Source organism: Dermacentor albipictus, chromosome 2 (assembly GCF_038994185.2).
Source record: "Dermacentor albipictus isolate Rhodes 1998 colony chromosome 2, USDA_Dalb.pri_finalv2, whole genome shotgun sequence".
NCBI classification, from domain to species: Eukaryota; Metazoa; Arthropoda; class Arachnida; order Ixodida; family Ixodidae; genus Dermacentor; species Dermacentor albipictus.
The window spans coordinates 24,114,148-24,131,129 of record NC_091822.1 but is presented as its reverse complement, the minus strand read 5'-3'; the positions used below and the strand labels follow the sequence as shown (position 1 = coordinate 24,131,129).

At 48.1% G+C, this 16,982-nt stretch overlaps 1 protein-coding gene and 1 pseudogene across 2 annotated transcripts in view; one reads left to right on the top strand and one right to left on the bottom strand.

Moving 5' to 3' along the window:
• The window catches only part of Exn (Ephexin), a 173,430-nt gene that overhangs the window by 50,400 nt on the left and 106,048 nt on the right, over positions 1-16,982 (top strand). For both annotated transcript variants that reach the window (XM_065426613.2, XM_065426612.2), the window contains exons 5-6: positions 16,222-16,282; positions 16,452-16,532. In XM_065426613.2, the coding sequence (XP_065282685.1) occupies positions 16,222-16,282; positions 16,452-16,532 (142 nt within the window). The remainder of the gene's footprint in view (positions 1-16,221; positions 16,283-16,451; positions 16,533-16,982) is intronic.
• LOC135897959 (U2 spliceosomal RNA) lies at positions 11,647-11,818 on the bottom strand (annotated as a pseudogene).

The window sequence follows — 16,982 nt, the reverse complement described above, 5'->3', positions numbered from 1 at the left end:
CCAGAACCTTTATTTGACACCAACACAGTCCTAAGTTTTCTGAAAGATGTTGTCTTGCATGTTGTTAGCCTCACATGTTCATAGCGGGTCCTCTCTTCAGAGGATGCCGCTGTGATAGCTATTTCGTATAGCACATGCCTCTAGGCCCTTGTGTTTCAAGGGCTCTGGCGAGGCAGCAGTGTTCCAAGTAGTTTTACCATCTCATATATTTTCTCTTTTGCATCATACTTCTACGATGAATTTTAATGTGCATAGTATTCGTCAGTAGTCATCGCCATAATTTTATAGCACGTAGATTTTACGCACTTTACAGCGACTATTTTTAGGCCAGTTTACAGCCAAGTCACATCTTCCATAATACATCGTCAGCATTACCAGTTGTCATGGCGCTCTTTGGCCAAACCTGGCCCTTGTGCCATAAAACAGCACACATCGTCAATCATTCAGCTGTCATCGACTGTGCAACCGGCGTTCTTCAGTTGGAACTGCCTCAACTCGCCGATGCTCCTAGCACCGCCCCACCGCACTTGTGCTCGCTTCACGATGTGCGTCTGTCACCCGAGGCAGTTACTTACGTCACTTTGGCTGCCCAGCCACACGTTCCTGACGGTGCCTGTGTGCTTCGCCCTACCATCGACGTACTTTTGAACCGGAATGTTGCTGTTCCACATACACGGGTCACAGTTACTAATAACGACGTCGTTATACCGCTTCTGAATTTCAGCCTGTGCCCTCAAGTGATTCCGTCCGGCATGTTCTTGGCCAGCGATCCAAATTTGACATTGAGAGTCTAAATGCTGAGAGTGGTTTATTAGCGCCAATTGCAGCTCGCAGCTCTGGTTCCTTAACGGATGACTTTGCAGAGATGATTTCACTTACGTCACCTCTGCACAGGCCACGGACATATGTCTTCTGCTCGAATCGTACAGTGACATCTTTGATTTCGGCGACAGGCCTTTAGGCCAAACATCTGTTGTTCACCACTGTATAAACACTGTAGACATGAATCCTATTCGTCGGCATCCCTATAATGTATCGGATGCTGAACATAGACTCATCCAATCAGAAGTGGACAAAATGCTCCGTAAAGGGGTCATCGAATTGTCAGCCAGCCCTTGGGCTTTGCCTGTCATCCTTCTAAGAAAAAAATATGGTACCTGGCATTTTTTGATCATTAATCGCCATTTAAACAAGACGAGGCAAAAAGACGTCTACCCACTACCATGCATCGATCACGCCTTGGACTGCTTACACGGAGCTAAATACTTCTCGACCATTGATCTTTGATCCAGCTACTGGCAGATTTCAGTTGATGAAATGGACTGCGAGAAGACAGCCTTCATTACACCGGATGGATTATATCAGTTCAGAGCTTTGCCCTTTGGCCTATGCAATGCTCCTGTAACATTTGAACGTATGAACTCTCTTCTGCGAGGCTGTAAATGGACCACCTGTATTTGTTACGTTGACAACTTTATTCTTTTTTCTGCCACGTTCGGCAGCCACCTTACTTGACTCGCTACCATTCTTGCGGTCTTCTGAAAAGCCGACCTCCAACTGAACTCCACAACGTGTCAATTCAGGCACCGTCAGATTACCGTGTTGGGACAGCTAGTTGATGCATCCGGTATCCAACCAGATCCGGAAAAAGTTTCCGCCTTTCGCAGTTTCCCTGTACCAGGTTCTGCTTCTGACGTGCGCTGCTTTGTCAGCCTGTCTTCATACTTTCGCCGTTTCATCAAAACTTCACCGTTTCATCAAAACTTCAGACGTTGCTCGGCCTTTAACAGATCATCTAAAGAACACGCCATTGTCATGGGGCCTGGAACAGGCTCACGTGTTCGCTGCTCTCATCAGGTTTCTGACCACCCCTCCCATATTTGCCCACTTCGACCCATCTGCACCAACCCAAGTCCACACTGACGCCTCTCGTCACCCCGTGGATCCTCCTGATCCTGTTGCACATTATTCAGTGACCTGCATGATGGCTTTTACTGACATGACCGACCTGTGCGCTGAACAACGTGACGAATCCTTACTGCCCATCGTCACTGGAGTGCAATCTGCCAGCACTAATTGCACAGTGAGGGGGGTAGGCCCGGCGACGCCGAAGCCAACCCCCCCTCACCCCCACACGCGCACCCATAGTGTCATTACTAAAACTTTCACTCACATCATTTGAGGTTTCTTTTGACTTGCCTCAACCTTTTCACTTAAAATTTTATTGTGGCTAGCAGCTTACTACATTATTGTTGGCGCAGACGTTATGTCTCAACACCACAAAGGGTGTTAATTGAACATTTTCCACGTGTCAAACCACCGCACTTCCAAACCAGACTTCAGCGTGGTGTGGACAGCGACTAAAGGCGTTCACCCCTCCATTACCTGGAAACTGGAGAAAAAGGTGAACGAGGGGGGGAACCCTGTGAATGAATGGATCAGTGCAGTTAATTAGATGAGTCAGATCAACTTGCAGGCTGAGTGAAGAGAAAAGACAGTGTGTAATGTGGCTGCAGGATAACCCGAAAGGCCCTCAACCCGTGCTTCACTTGTAGCGGCAGCAGCATCGGTGTCACATGAGAATCACGTAGACGCTCGCATCTACACGAGGCACGAGCGTCTGTCACGCTCGAGCACGGGCTAACATTCCGAAAGGAGTTTTAAAAAATGCTACACTAAGAGTGTCCGTTTTTTCTCTCCCATGAGAGCTCGAGACTTTACTGGTCTACGTGTTCGCTCGCCACCACAGTTTGGTGACCGTGAACGTGATACTGCCTTGCTCTCCTGTGGTAGAGACGAGAGCTCAAGGCCAGAACCCTTCCAAGGAACGTAGTGAGCCCTCCTGTTCAGCCATCACTGTCCACCTCCCACAGTACTGGGACCAGCATCCTTTGGCATGGTTTCTTCAGGCTGAATCGCAATTTCAAGTCACTGGTATCCACTCTCAAGCCTCAAAGTTTCATTACACCGTTGCAGCGCTCTCGCCCGCTGCCATTGACGAAGTAGCAGATTTGTTGAACTCCCCATTGCCTACCACTGCCTATGACGATCTCAAGGCAGCCCTGTTAGAGCGCACAGTAGCTTCACAGCGTTATCACATCCAGCAGCTTCTGTCCGCTGAAGAACTCGGTGACTGATGCCCTAGTAAACTTCTTTGCCGAATGAGGCAGCTCCTCGGAAACAACGCGAGATCCATAGGCGATGCGCTGTTGCGCGAATTGTTTTTGCAACGACTCCCAGCTAACGTGCAGATGGTCCTGGTGACAGCCTCTACCATGGACCTTACCGGACTTACCATTTTGGCTGACAAAGTCCTGGAAGTAGCTACCCTAACCATCACAGCCACGGCATCGTCTCCGAATGATAATACAACCGCCCTGCAAACCCTGCCCTGCTCTTCAGCAGCGCAATCTCCACTCGACTCCTTGTGTGAGCACCTGGAACGCATCTTCTGTGGAGCGGAACATTGCCGCACGTTATCTCGTCGCACACACAGCCGCAGTTCCAGCAAGTCAAGACGCACAGGTACTCGCAATAAAACCAACTACAACGTCTGGCATTTGCTGCTACCACCGCCGTTTTGGAAACGACGCTCGTCACTGTCGGCGTCCCTGCACTTGGCAGGGAAACAGGCCGGCCGACCTCTAACGGCAACGAGTGGTCTGGCCCAACACACAAGACGCCTTTTCTACATGACAGACAGAGTTACGGGACAAGAATTCTTAGTCGACACAGGAGGTGATGTCGGCATTCTCCCCGCCCACCAGTCTGACCGAAAAGTGACACCTGTGTCGTTTTTGCAAGCCATCAATGCCACCAGGATTACAGTTTTCTCATCGCGCTCCGTCCCGCTAAATTTTGGCCTTCGATGAGCGTTCCGCTGGATTTTCCTGGTTGCAGCCGTCCGTCATGCAGTCATTGGAGCAGACTTCTTGCACAACTACGGACTCCTTGTCGACGTCCAATGACGCCGTCTCATCAACTCCGTAAGCCAGCTATCCATTCCTGGCATCCCATCATCAAGCACATCGCCAATCGCGCCTATTTCTGCCATGTTGGACGAACCTTCCGCCGTGCTCCTATGGAAGTTTTCCACTTTGACGCGCCTGGTGGACTGGATGCAACTGGTGCAACATGACGTGTGCCAACACATCGTCACCTCTGGCCCACCAGTCTATATCCGACCCCGGCGCTTGTCCCCAGAGAAACTCAAGATTGCTCGCGCGGAGTTTGAACACATGCTGCAACTTGGCATCGTCCACCCTTCCTCCAGTAATTGGGCATCACCACTTCACATGGTGCCTTTGAAGACGGGAGACTGGCGCCCATGCGACGATTACCGGGCACTAAAAAATGTTACAGTTCCTGATCGCTACCCTCTACCGAACATTCAGGACTTCACGGTAGCATTGCACAGTGCGACAATCTTTTCTAAGCTCGATCTCGTTCGCGCCTATCATCAATTATCGTTCGCTAAAGAAGACATTCCCAAGACCGCCATCACCACACCCTTCGGTCTTTTTGAATTTCTCTGCATGCCTTTCGGTTTACGGGACACGTGCCAATCCTTTCAGCATTTCATCGATTCGGTCACCCGAGGCTTGCCTTTTGTTTTTGCATACATTGACGACCTTCTTGTCGCAAGCTCTTCCACAGAAGAACATCTTCACCACTTGCGTTTGTTGTTTTGCCTTGCCAGTAAAGGAATTGTCATCAACGCCGCCAAGAGCGAATTCGGTCAACCCAAACTCAAGTTCCTCGGTCATATTGTCGACGCTAACGGCATTCAACAACTGCCATCCAAGCTTCGCGTCATCGAAAACCTTCCCCGACCGACCACACTCGCCAAGCTTCGCCAATTTCTTGGATTTATCAATTTCTACCGCAATTCATTCCCGATTGCGCACTACTTATGGCTCCGCTAGACGCTATGTTGGTAAACAAACGTAGACAAGTGCTTCAGTGGACTGAAGAGGCCACCGACGCTGTTACAAGAGTCAACTCTGCCTTCGCCGACGCCATGCTGCTTAGACACCCAAAGCCAGACGCGCCCACTGCCATCGTGACCGACGCTTCAAACACCGCAGTTGGTGCCGTTCTGCAGCAATTCATCGACAATGCGTGGCATCCACTCGCATTTTTCTCCAAGAAACTGAAGCCTGCGCAGTCCCGCTACAGCATATTCAGTCGTGAATTACTCGCTATTTACCTGGCTATCAGACATTTTCGCCATTTCCTAGAAGGCCGTGCATTCACCGTCTTGGCTGACCACAAGCCCCTTGTGCACGCAACGAATCGTTCGGCGTCCTGTTACTCACCCCGCGAGATTCGACACCTTTCCTACATCTCGGAGTTTACAACAACGTTCTGCCACACCAAGGGCACCGACAATGTTCCAGCCAACGTTCTGAGTCTCGTCAATGCCGTTTCCACATTGACGTCAGAACCTTTCATCATCGAGGTCGACTTACTTGCCAGTCAGCAGCATGACGACACTGAACTTCGTACACTCCGGAATTCATCAACGTCCCTGAAATTGGAGGACCTCGTGACCCCAGATGGTACGTCCGTCGTCTGCAACACTTCTATCGACACACCTAGACCATACATTCTGGCACCTCTTCGCAGACGTCTTTCCGAAACCGTGCACGACCTGTAGAATCCTGGCATACACACGACACAGAAGGTCCTTTCCAGTCGTTTTGTTTGGCCTCAGCCAAAGGCGCAAGTTTGCGATTGGGTTCGCTGCTGTTTGTCGTTTCAACGCTCTAAAATCCAGCGTCACCCCATTCCGCCTGCGAACTCTTTTACCGGATGATTGTTTTGATACCGTACGCCTGCACCTCGTCGGCCCTCACCCAGCTTCGAAAGGTTACAGCTACATAGTGACATCTATCGACCACTATACACGATGGCCAGAAGCTACACCTATATCTGACATCTCAGTGCCCGCTGTTGCAGCAGCTTTCGTGCTTACATGGATAACAAGGTTCGGCTGTCCATCCACAATAATCACAGATCGTGGTCGGCAGTTTGACTCGGCACTCTTGAACAAGCTACTCAAACTACGCGGAATGACACATTTTCGCACAACTGCTTACCACCCACAGTCCAATGGACTAGTTGAATGTTTTCACTGGCCTCTCAAGGCCTCCCTTATGGTGCATGAATCTCCGGTGAAGTGGATTCTACATTTGCCGCTCGTCTTACTTGGCATCAGAGCTGCACTCAAGAGCAACCTAGGTTGCTCCTGTGCCAAGCTAGTCTACGGCACTCACCTAGGCCTTCCGTGCGATTTCTTTGTCGCCACCACCAAAACACCTATGCCATCACCTGCCAACTACATTGCCGAACTGCAAGCTTTCTTCAGCCAGATACGCCCCGTGCCTACACGTTCGCAAAAAGCAATGTCTCCATACGTTTCTCCCGCACTCACCTCTGCTACTCACGTTTTCGTGCGTAACTGTGCCGTGCAGAAGCCTTTGCAGCCACAATACTTCGGGCCATATTGTGTTCTCAAGCGTCATCCGACGACTTTTGTCGTGAATGTCAACGGCCGATCAGACACAATTGCCCTGGAACGTCTCAAACCTGCCTACATTGAAGCACCCACGCCATCGGCCCCACCAATATGCAACGCAAGCCTGCTGCATCCTTCGACGCCTCTGTACGTGACACCCAAGACCAACGCCAAGACACGCCGCGTCATGTGGACTTTCCATCATTTGTCGAATTTTCCTGTACCGGCAGCAGTATCGGCGTCGTATGAGAATTACGTAGACGCTCGCGTCTACACGAGGCATGAGTGGCTGGCACGCTCCGGCACGGGCTAGCGTTCCAAAAGGGCATTAAAAAGAATGCTATGCTAAGAGATCGAGTGTCGGTTTTTTCTCTCGTGCGAGAGTCCGAGACTTTACCGGTCTATGTGGTCACTCGACGCCACAAGCTCAAGGCATGGATAATAGATGCCTGCCCCAGAATTCGAGCGTCCGTCATCAAGAAAGCCACTGAAGATGTGATAAAGGGAACTCGACTGCGTGGTTGCAGAAGGAGACCTATTCGAACACGTCCTCTAGGCAGCAGCTGGTGCTCAACAGGGTTTACGAATTGATAGATAGTAAGGGCAAGCTGAAATCTGATGTTTTTTACTTTTTGTGCAGGAATCCTAACTGCCAATTCAGCTTATGTAGAAGTAAATTTCTTTCTTGAACACATCGGTTTTGCCTTTTCTCTAGATGTGGGTGCCTTTTCGGTCTGTTTGTTTCGCTTTTATTTTTTAGCACGAACCTGTTTTTGCAGCATGCATACACTTTCATGAAAAATAAAACCGTCACATTAATTTCGTTTCTGGCATGAAATATAGCTGCGCGTGCACTCTTTCGATGCAGTGTTAGCAGAGCCGGGATTTTGAAACATTCCATGCCTATTTCATTGCTTTTCACATTTTGTGCATAGTCAGTGTGGTGCTTCGGCCGCGTTATCAAGGGGCTTTTGTTATCAATGTGATCAGTTGGCCTTGAGAGACGTACAATAAGTGTGTCCTAGAAATGAGAGGAAGGAATAGTTGTGAAACGCAAAACCTGCTGTTGATGCTCCTTCCGTGCCATTATCAAGGTGATGTGCTGCCTCTTCGGGTTTGCAACAGGCATGCAGTTGCTTTCAATCAGCTTATTTGAGGGCGCTGCTTTATGATGCGTGGGTGGGAGCGCAGTCACATGGTATTTCTCATATTTCGTGATGTTTCTTTGCCAGTCGAAAAAATTGTACGCAATTAGTATGTCGCTGAAAATTCCCTATTTAGATGTCATTTGGGGGTGCCTTCAAATGTCCGATCAACACTTTGATAATTAGGACAGTTTTTCTCGAGTTAGATAAATAATTGTAATTATCGAAATAATTCTCAGCAACAAAAAAAATTACAGGCGGCTGGAGTAACGCTACTGTTTTTTTTTTTAAGTCTTAGTTAGTTGATAGTTGAGCACCCAGTATAATTCACTCGGTAACCGAAATGAGGCCAAGCCGACTTCACTTGAAATCAGAATCAACAGCAGTCATGACCAGCAGCACCCATACTTGGACTCACAGAAAATGAAGAGAGAGGGAGAGGCTGCAGTTTCACTGGAAAGGCGAAGCAATGTTAGTGATAGCCTGCTATTACACGAAGGAAGATCACAGCACTGCCGGATTCTTGGTGGTGCGAGAGGACTGACGTTGTGAAACTGAACTGTCTCGTACTATGAGGTCTTGTAAATTCTCATATTCTCAGACAGATGATCTATACATACATACATACGTACGTACGTACATACATACATGGAGTTCGGAAAGCTGATCGCCCCCCTCCCCCCCCCCCTGGAAATATGAAACTTTCCTCCTATAATTATGGCGATAATATGTAACAGTGAAATCTCGTTACTTCAGAAAATCGGGTAATTCGAACTCCTCTTCTGGTCTCGGCACGCATATGTGCTATTTAATGATTCATCATCAGCCTGGTTACACCCACTACAGGGCAAAGGCCCCTCCCATACTTCTCCAACAACCCCGGTCATGTACTAATTGTGGCCATGTCGTCCCTGCAAACTTCTTAATCTCATCCGACCACCTAACTTTCTGCCGCCCCCTGCTACGCTTCCCTTCCCTTGGAATCCACTCCGTAACCCTTAATGACCATCGGTTATCTTCCCTCCTCATTACATGTCCTGCCCATGCCCATTTCTTTTTCTTGATTTCAACTAAGATGTCATTAGCTCGCGTTTGCTCCCTCACCCAATCTGCTCTTTTCTTATCTCTTAACGTTAAACCTATCATTCTTCTTTCCATAGCTTGTTGCGTCGTCCTCAATTAAACAGAACCCTTTTCGTAAGCCTCCAGGTTTCTGCCCCATACGTGAGTACTGGTAAGACACGGCTGTTATACACTTTTCTTTTGAGGGATAATGGCAACCTGCTGTCCATGATTTGAGAATGCCTGCCAAACGCACTCCAGCCCATTGTTATTCTTCTGGTTATTTCAGTCTCATGATCCGGATTCGTGGTCACTACCCGCCCTAAGTAGATGTATTCCCTTACCACTACCACTGCCTCGCTACCTATCGTAAACTGCTGTTCTCTTCCGAGACTGTTAAACATTACTTTAGTTTTCTGCAGATTAATTTTTTAGACCCTCTCTCCTGCTTTACCTCTCCAGGTCAGTGAGCATGCATTGCAATTGGTCCCCTGAGTTACTAAGCAAGGCAATATCATCAGTGAATCGCAAGTTACTAAGGTATTCTCCATTAACTTTTATCCCCAATTCTTCCCAATCCAGGTCTTTGAATACCTCCTGTAAACACGCTGTGAATAGCATTGGAGAGATCGTATCTTCCGGCCTGACGCCTTTATTTATTGGGATCTTGTGGCTTTCTTTTGGAGGACTATGGTGCCTGTGGAGCCACTATACATATCTTTCAGTATTTTTTCATACGGCTCGTCTACACCCTGATTCCGTAATGCTTCCATGACTGCTGAGGTTTCGAGAGAATCAAACGCTTTCAAGTAATCTATGAAAGCTATATATAAGGGTTGGTTATATTCCGCACATTTCTCTATCACCCGATTGATAGTGTGAATATGGTCTATTGTTGAGTAGCCTTTACGGAATCCTGCCTGGTCCTTTGCTTGACAGGAGTCCAAGGTGTTCCTGATTCTATTTGCGATTACCTTAGTAAGTAGTTTGTAGACAACTGACAGTAAGCTGATCGGTCTAATTTTTCAAGTCTTTGGCGTCCCCTTTCTTGTGGATTAGAATTATGTTAGCGTTTTTCCAAGATTCTGGTACGCTCGAGGTCATGAGGCATTGCGTATACAGGGTGGCCAGTTTCTCTAGAACAATCTTCCCACCATCCTTCAGCAAATCTGCTGTTACCTGATCCTCCCCAGCTGCCTTCCCCCTTTGCATAGCTCCCAAGGCTTTCTTTACTTCTTCTGGCGTTACCTGTGGGATTTCGAATTCCTCTGGACTATTCTCTCTTCCATTATCGTCGTGGGTGCCACTGGTACTGTATAAATCTCTATAGAACTCCTCAGCCACTTGAACTGTCTCATCCATATTAGTAATGATATTGCCGGCTTTGACTCTTAATGCATACATCTGATTCTTGCCGATTCCTAGTTTCTTCTTCACTGCTTTTAGGCTTCCTGTGATCCTGAGAGCATGTTCAATTCTATCCATATTATACTTCCTTATGTCTGCTGTCTTAAGCTTGTTGATTAACTTTGAAAGTTCTGCCAGTTCTATTCTAGCTGTAGGGTTAGAGGTTTTCATACATTGGCGTTTCTTGATCAGATCTTTCGTCTCCTACGATAGCTTACTGGTATCCTGTCTAACGGAGTTACCACCGACTTCTATTGCACACTCCTTAATGATGCCCACAAGATTGACGTTCATTGCTTCAACACTAAGGTTCTCTTCCTGAGTTAAAGCCGAATACCTGTTCTGTAGCTTGATCTGGAATTCCTCTATTTTCCCTCTTGCTGCTAACTCATTGATCGACTTCTTATGTACCAGTTTCTTCTGTTCCCTCCTCAGGTCTAGGCCAATTCGAGTTCTTACCATCCTATGGTCACTGCAGCGCACCTTGCTGAACACGTCCACATCTTGTATGATGCCAGGGTTAGCGCAGAGTATGAAGTCTATTTCATATTTAGCCTTGCCGTTCGGGCTCCTCCACGTCTGCTTTCGACTATCCCGCTTGCGGAAGAAGGTATTCATTATCCGCATATTATTCTGTTCTGCAAACTCTACTAATAACTCTCCCCTGCTATTCCTAGTGCCTATGCCATATTCCCCCACTGCCTTATCTCCAGCGTGCTTCTTGCCTAACTTGGCATTGAAGTCGCCCATCAGTATAGTGTATTTCGTTTTCACTCTACCCATCGCCGATTCCACGTCTTCATAGAAGCTTTCGACTTCCTGGTCATCATGACTGGATGTAGAGAAGTAGACCTGTACAACCTTCATTTGAACTTCATTTGAACAATTAATTTGAACATATTTGGCCACCCACTAGTTAATGCGACCGTCACTGGGAGCTCGGCGAGTGCTGAGGGCTGTGAATGTGTGATGCAAAAGAGCAGAAATGGTGGCCGCGTCCAGCCAAAACAAAGCGATGGGGTCCGCATCGCCATAGTCATCAGCCGAAATTGTGCACGAAGGGCGGAACGCTTTGTGCCTATAGTTGCCCTTTATTCTTGCGTTTACTGCCATGCATAACACAGCATTGGCTGCGTGCCTTTACAACTGCGTTGTCGCCATCCATGATCGCCCGCAGCTGTTGTGGCAGCGTGTTTCTATTTTGTTAACGATGCAAACACGAGAGGGATACGCTGTGTTTTCCAGCGTGCGTGGTACGAGAGCAAAATGTGGAGACTGCACTTAGGTACTACGGTCACGGACAAGCTTTCATCCGTTTCTTCGTAGCCGAGTTGCACTACGCCAATGCGTAATCGATGATAAAAAACTCCAGTATAAGCTCTCCTCCGCTCATATTTCATGACGTTGCGGTCACAGGGAGGGAAGGCGTCCGAATTCGTGTGAATATGTTTTATTTAGAGTGAAGCAATTTATGGCTATAGGGTGCTGTGCATTTTTGTTCTGCGTGTGCAGACATTGTGGGCCGATCCCGGAGATAGTCCAATACTGGTCCAACTCAGAGGTGAAGCAGGCTTCAACCACTCCAACAACTTGCAGAAATAAGTTTAATATCTTGCATCAAAATAGAACACGTATCAGATATTAAGCAGGTAACAGATACTACACTTTGACCTGCGTCGGCCATGTCTATGTTCGCAGCGCCCTCTTTTCGTCGGTGTTCTAAGCCCTTGCATGTCTACTTCCCTTCCGCTGTCCCATGGTAGCGGTCCCGTCAAAACGTCATGTGTGTCTATTTACCTCCGGCTCCTCATCGTTCCACGCGAATGTATATAAAAATCACGGTAAATAAGTTTGTACCTTTGTTCAAAATTCTGTGTCACCGCTATGTTGTGCGCTGAACAGCTTCACAGATCATCCACCTTTGCAGAGTGGATTTTCTTGTTGATCTTTTTAATATGCATTATATGATTTCCCCATATCACTTCTGCTGTAGTTTTTTATATTTGCTTCACCGCCGGGCCTTACACCGAGGGTTCTTGCCAAGAGGAGTAAGCGTGGGGTTGGGGGATTATGTAGATAATGCTTTAGCAGCTGCACACCAATGAATAACAACACGTTGTCACTGCGAATTTCTTGTATTTTAGGTTTCCCTGTTACAGACTGTATTGGCCGCATTGATCAGGTTTGAACGGAAATTAAGCGCTGGTTCATGAGTACTGCCCTTGCCTTTGGCTAGGGGCAGACGGAGCAAAGCGCGTACTCCGCCGTAATACCTAGGCACAGTCTTCAGATATCTTTCTCGCAGCTCGCACAAGCATCGGGCAAATGTGGCACACTTGTTGCATGTCTGCGCCGTTGACAAAATGGAAATCGGCGTTGCAGCACACAGTAGTTTCGTTTTCACTCTGCGTACGGCGGCCGCGTCTCTCCAGAAGTGGACGGTCATCGTCCATAATTTCGTTGATAGCGATGGTAGTGTCGTTCACAGCAGTTTCTTCAAACAGTAGTTTCGTTTTGACTCGACGCATACGGCAGTCGCATTCCTCCACAAGCTCACCGTCGCCACGCGTGATCGCGCTGATAGCAACCACAGTTTCATCCGCAGCATTTGCTGCAAACAGTAGTTTCGTTGCGTGCCTCCAGAAGTGCACGTACGCCGTCCATGATTTCGTTGGCAGCGACCGCAGTTTCGTCCGCAGCAGTCGCGTGCCTTCAGAAGTTCACTGTTGCCATGCATGATCAAGTTGATAGCAACCACAGTTTCATCCGCAGCATTTGCTGCAAACAGTAGTTTCGTTGCGTGCCTCCAGAAGTGCACGTACGCCGTCCATGATTTCGTTGGCAGCGACCGCAGTTTCGTCCGCAGCAGTCGCGTGCCTCCAGAAGTTGACCGTCGCCACGCATGATTGCGCTGATAGCAACCACAGTTTCATCCGCAGCGTTTGCTGCAAACAGTAGTTTCGTTGCGTGCCTCTGGAAGTGCACGTACGCCGTCCATGATTTCGTTGGCAGCGACCGCAGTTTCGTCCGCAGCAGTCGCGTGCCTCCAGAAGTTCACGGTTGCCATGCATGATCAAGTTGATAGCAACTACAGTTTCGTCTGCAGCAGTTGCAGTGAACTGCAGTTTCGTTTTGACTCTATGTGTACGGCAGGCGCACGCCTCTAGAAGGTCGCGATTGCCATGCATGATGCATTATTGAGCTGATAGTGACGGTAGTTTTGTCTGCAGCAGTTGCAGCAAACACTAGTTTCGTTTTTAGTCGGTGCATAGGGCGGTTGCATTCCTTGAGGTCATGATTGCCGTCCATGATTGTGTTCATAGCGCCTGCACTTTCGTCCTCAGCAATTGCAGCAAACAGTAGTTTTGTTTTGACTCGACGCATTCGTCGACTCGAGTGGTCACGATCGCTGTCTATAATTGTGTCAAATGCAACCGCAGTTTCGTCCGCAGCAGTGGAGGAAGGAAAACTGAGGAGGGGCCCTGACGTCACTCTTTGTGAAGCTAAGTGAAGCCGGAAGTTAGCATTGCTCCACCATCATATAGAGTCAGTTCTCCTCTCTTGTTTAAATTTCTCGCGAAACCACCCCGCGCTGCGTGCAACTGGGCTGCTCGGATGCGCACACTCTGCAGCCATACTAAACAAAAGGATGTAATCACGATGTCTCATTGCATTACCGCTGCCGAAGTCAGGTTGAAAGAATTTCATAATGAACTTCACAAATTGTGCCATGAAGTCGAATCGGCTTCTTTTACCGACTTTTATGAAAGTAAACATGCTTTATACGGCCAGCCACCCGAACTATTCTCATCAACCGCAGGTACCGGCCGCTGCCCAGTTCTTGCCTGTTTTTAAAAAAGGTCGCCTTTATCGCTGCCTTCTACTTGCTTTTCTCTGCTTGGGGTTCCTGGGGTTCTCAGATGGTCTTGCGAGCTAGACATATGGCGATACGAAAAAAAATGTACGCTTTCTTGCTGCACTGCAAGAATGCACTGGAGACAAGTACGACACATTGACCCATTTACGATCCATTTGGAGTTTATGAGCACAAACACATATTCTTGCTGTGGCTTTAGAAAGATTTCGGGCGGCTGTGCATCACTACGACAGCGTGCCGGCGAGGAGGCAAAATGTCATTTCTGACTCCACGTTTAGATTCATTGACTGCGGCCTGAGGTGCCTTCTTCCCACACTAAATGAAGCTTCACGGAAAAAAAGTTTTGCGATAGCCGGCGCACGGTGCAGAACAGTACACGTGTAAAACCAGCCGACGTGTCACCGTGGAACAGCCGTTTGATGTGTTCACGGGAGAACGTTCTGTGGAGCCTTGCTCACTCTTGCAGCGCATCCACTAATCTTCATTTTCCTGCGCTTCTCGCGCACACAGATTACATACGCCTGCGGTAGGGAGGATCCGTTCCCTAAGTCAAAGCAGCCGCTTCTTTCCCATCTTCCCGGATGAAGCATCGACTGGCCGGCGCACGGTGCCAAGGGCAGCAAAATGCACATATTCTGCATAACGCTCAATCAGCACGTGTATCATGGTACACCTGTGCAGGTGTGCATGAACTTTGAATTCACTCTGCCTAAAGGACTTTCTGCTGTCTCGAGGAATGCGAGAAACAAGCAACAGTTAAGCAACATGTGTTTTAATTTTCACAAAAGTAAGTTACTGAATGGTAATGTTCTAAAACCAGGACTATGCATTCTTGCATAACGCATGTTCTACTTGCCGCAAATGCACCACGTGCTGTCAAGAGCAGGAATCACTGACCTGCAAGGCATTCATTGTACAGATTCGGTAACGCATCGGTTTCGGCTTGCGCTGGCATGTTAGGATGATTCCGCCGAAGGGGGCAAAATTTCCCGTGGATGTTTTCTTCGTCCATGTCCATTGCTGTGGCGTGATACATTGCGTACAGTGTTGCATGCACATTCATTTCACGAGCTTTAGTTCCTTCTGTCCCACCTGGGTACAGCAACATCCGGGGGAGCACGATCCAGATAACACAGTGCAACAAAACATGGAGACGAACGCAAACCTGCCCACACGGCGCTTTTGCCACGGTAAAAAAACTACGGAGCAACACGTGTGCGTGCACAGAACTATAACAAAACCGCCATTGTGGCCCGAAATCATAGCCGCTACAACAAAAGAAATAAAAGAACAGCAAAAAAAAAGGAGAACCTACTACATCATTTCCTCCACACTTTTCTCCTAGCGTAAGGAGGGGGTAGGGCCTCTCCTCAGTTTTCCTTCCGTCATGCTCGCAGCAGTTGCAGCAAACAGTAGTTTCGTGTTGGCTCGGTCCATACGGCAGTCGTGTGCCTCCAGAAAGTCACGATCACCATCTGTGATTGTGTCGATAGTGACCGCAGTGTCCTCCACAGCAGTTGCAGTAAACAGTAGTTTCATTTTGACTTGGTGCATACGGTAGCCCTATGCCTCCAGTAGTTCTTCGTCGCCCTCCATGATCGCATTGATAGTGACCACAGTTTTATCCGCAGCAGTTGCAGCAAACAGTAGTTTCATTTTGACTCGGTGCAAAGCGGTCGAGAATCATGAGTGTTGGCTACATTGAGATGGACAGACATCAAAAGTGTGTCTCGAATGAATTTGGCGCATGCCACGGCTGCGCTGCAAAGAAAGTCGGAATGCCTTTGCCGCTGTGATTGCTAATCAGAAACGAGATCAAGGGAACTGCAGCTTCTGCACCAGTTCTGTGCAAAATATAAATAGCATTTGTTGATTCATTCAATAAATGAAAGCGTGTTGATGCAGTATGCATTTGTTTACAGCTTTCTTGATGCCCTCAATTATTCAACATTCACTTAATCACTTAGTTCTGACAATTTTTACGTCCCGTGTAATACGGATTAATGAGTTTTTACCATATTTACAATTTATGACAAGGCAATAAATAGCATAAGCTGCAATAGATGCAAATCTATAGTTTGCCAGTCAGTTTGTTGTTGTCATCCAACTGGCAGTACCAGTCCTTTGACTACCCTGTGACATTGTTTTAGAGGCGGCTACTTGTGCCACTAGTCCAAAGAAGGGTGCTGTAATCCACTGCTTTGGTGCAGTGACCCACCGTGGTGCACGGCAGAGAGCGACAAGCCATATGAGGACATCACCTGGGAGATGGTGAGTGGGCCCTTCTTAGCACTGTTTGATGGATGTCCTACCACTCCATGAGAAGCTCTAAACTGCGTAGGCCCAGCAATTTTGTTGTATTTGTGAGCTAATTGCTGCTGAAAGTCTCATTTCTCGCTAGTTGATGCTCAGTGTGATCATCTCCTATTTGCTGGTGCAGGTGGATGACAGCAGCTCATCATCAACCACTTACGAGCACCTGTACGAGCCCATCTACGATGTCCTCGACCACCAACTGCCGGTGAGGTACAGGGGCTGTCAGTTAAGTACCGACAAGAGATTTACTTCTGAAGAAGCACTTTTAGTAAGGGAAACGCACAAACATTACCTCGGAGGGACACAAGCTTTTAGGGACAGAAAAGGCCGATACAAGCTGAAGCTGCCCAGCGCCACAAGCCACACAAATGTTTGACGTGCGATTTTTCGCACGACTGCACACGTCCAGTGTGGCTTGCAGTGCTGGATGGCTTGAGCTTGTATCGGCCTTAAACTTTTCTGACCTCTAATGTTTTGTAGCAAAGGAACTCTAGCAAAGGCAGGACATTGAGCACCATTTTTATTCAGATGCGGTCCTTGCAGTGTGCAAGTCTCCCGGCTATGAACTATTCTTGTGCCCTGCAAGCAGCTTAGCTCAAGCATTAGTTGGGCCTGGAGAAAGCACTGTAGTGGATATAGCATTCTCTCTGTTGCA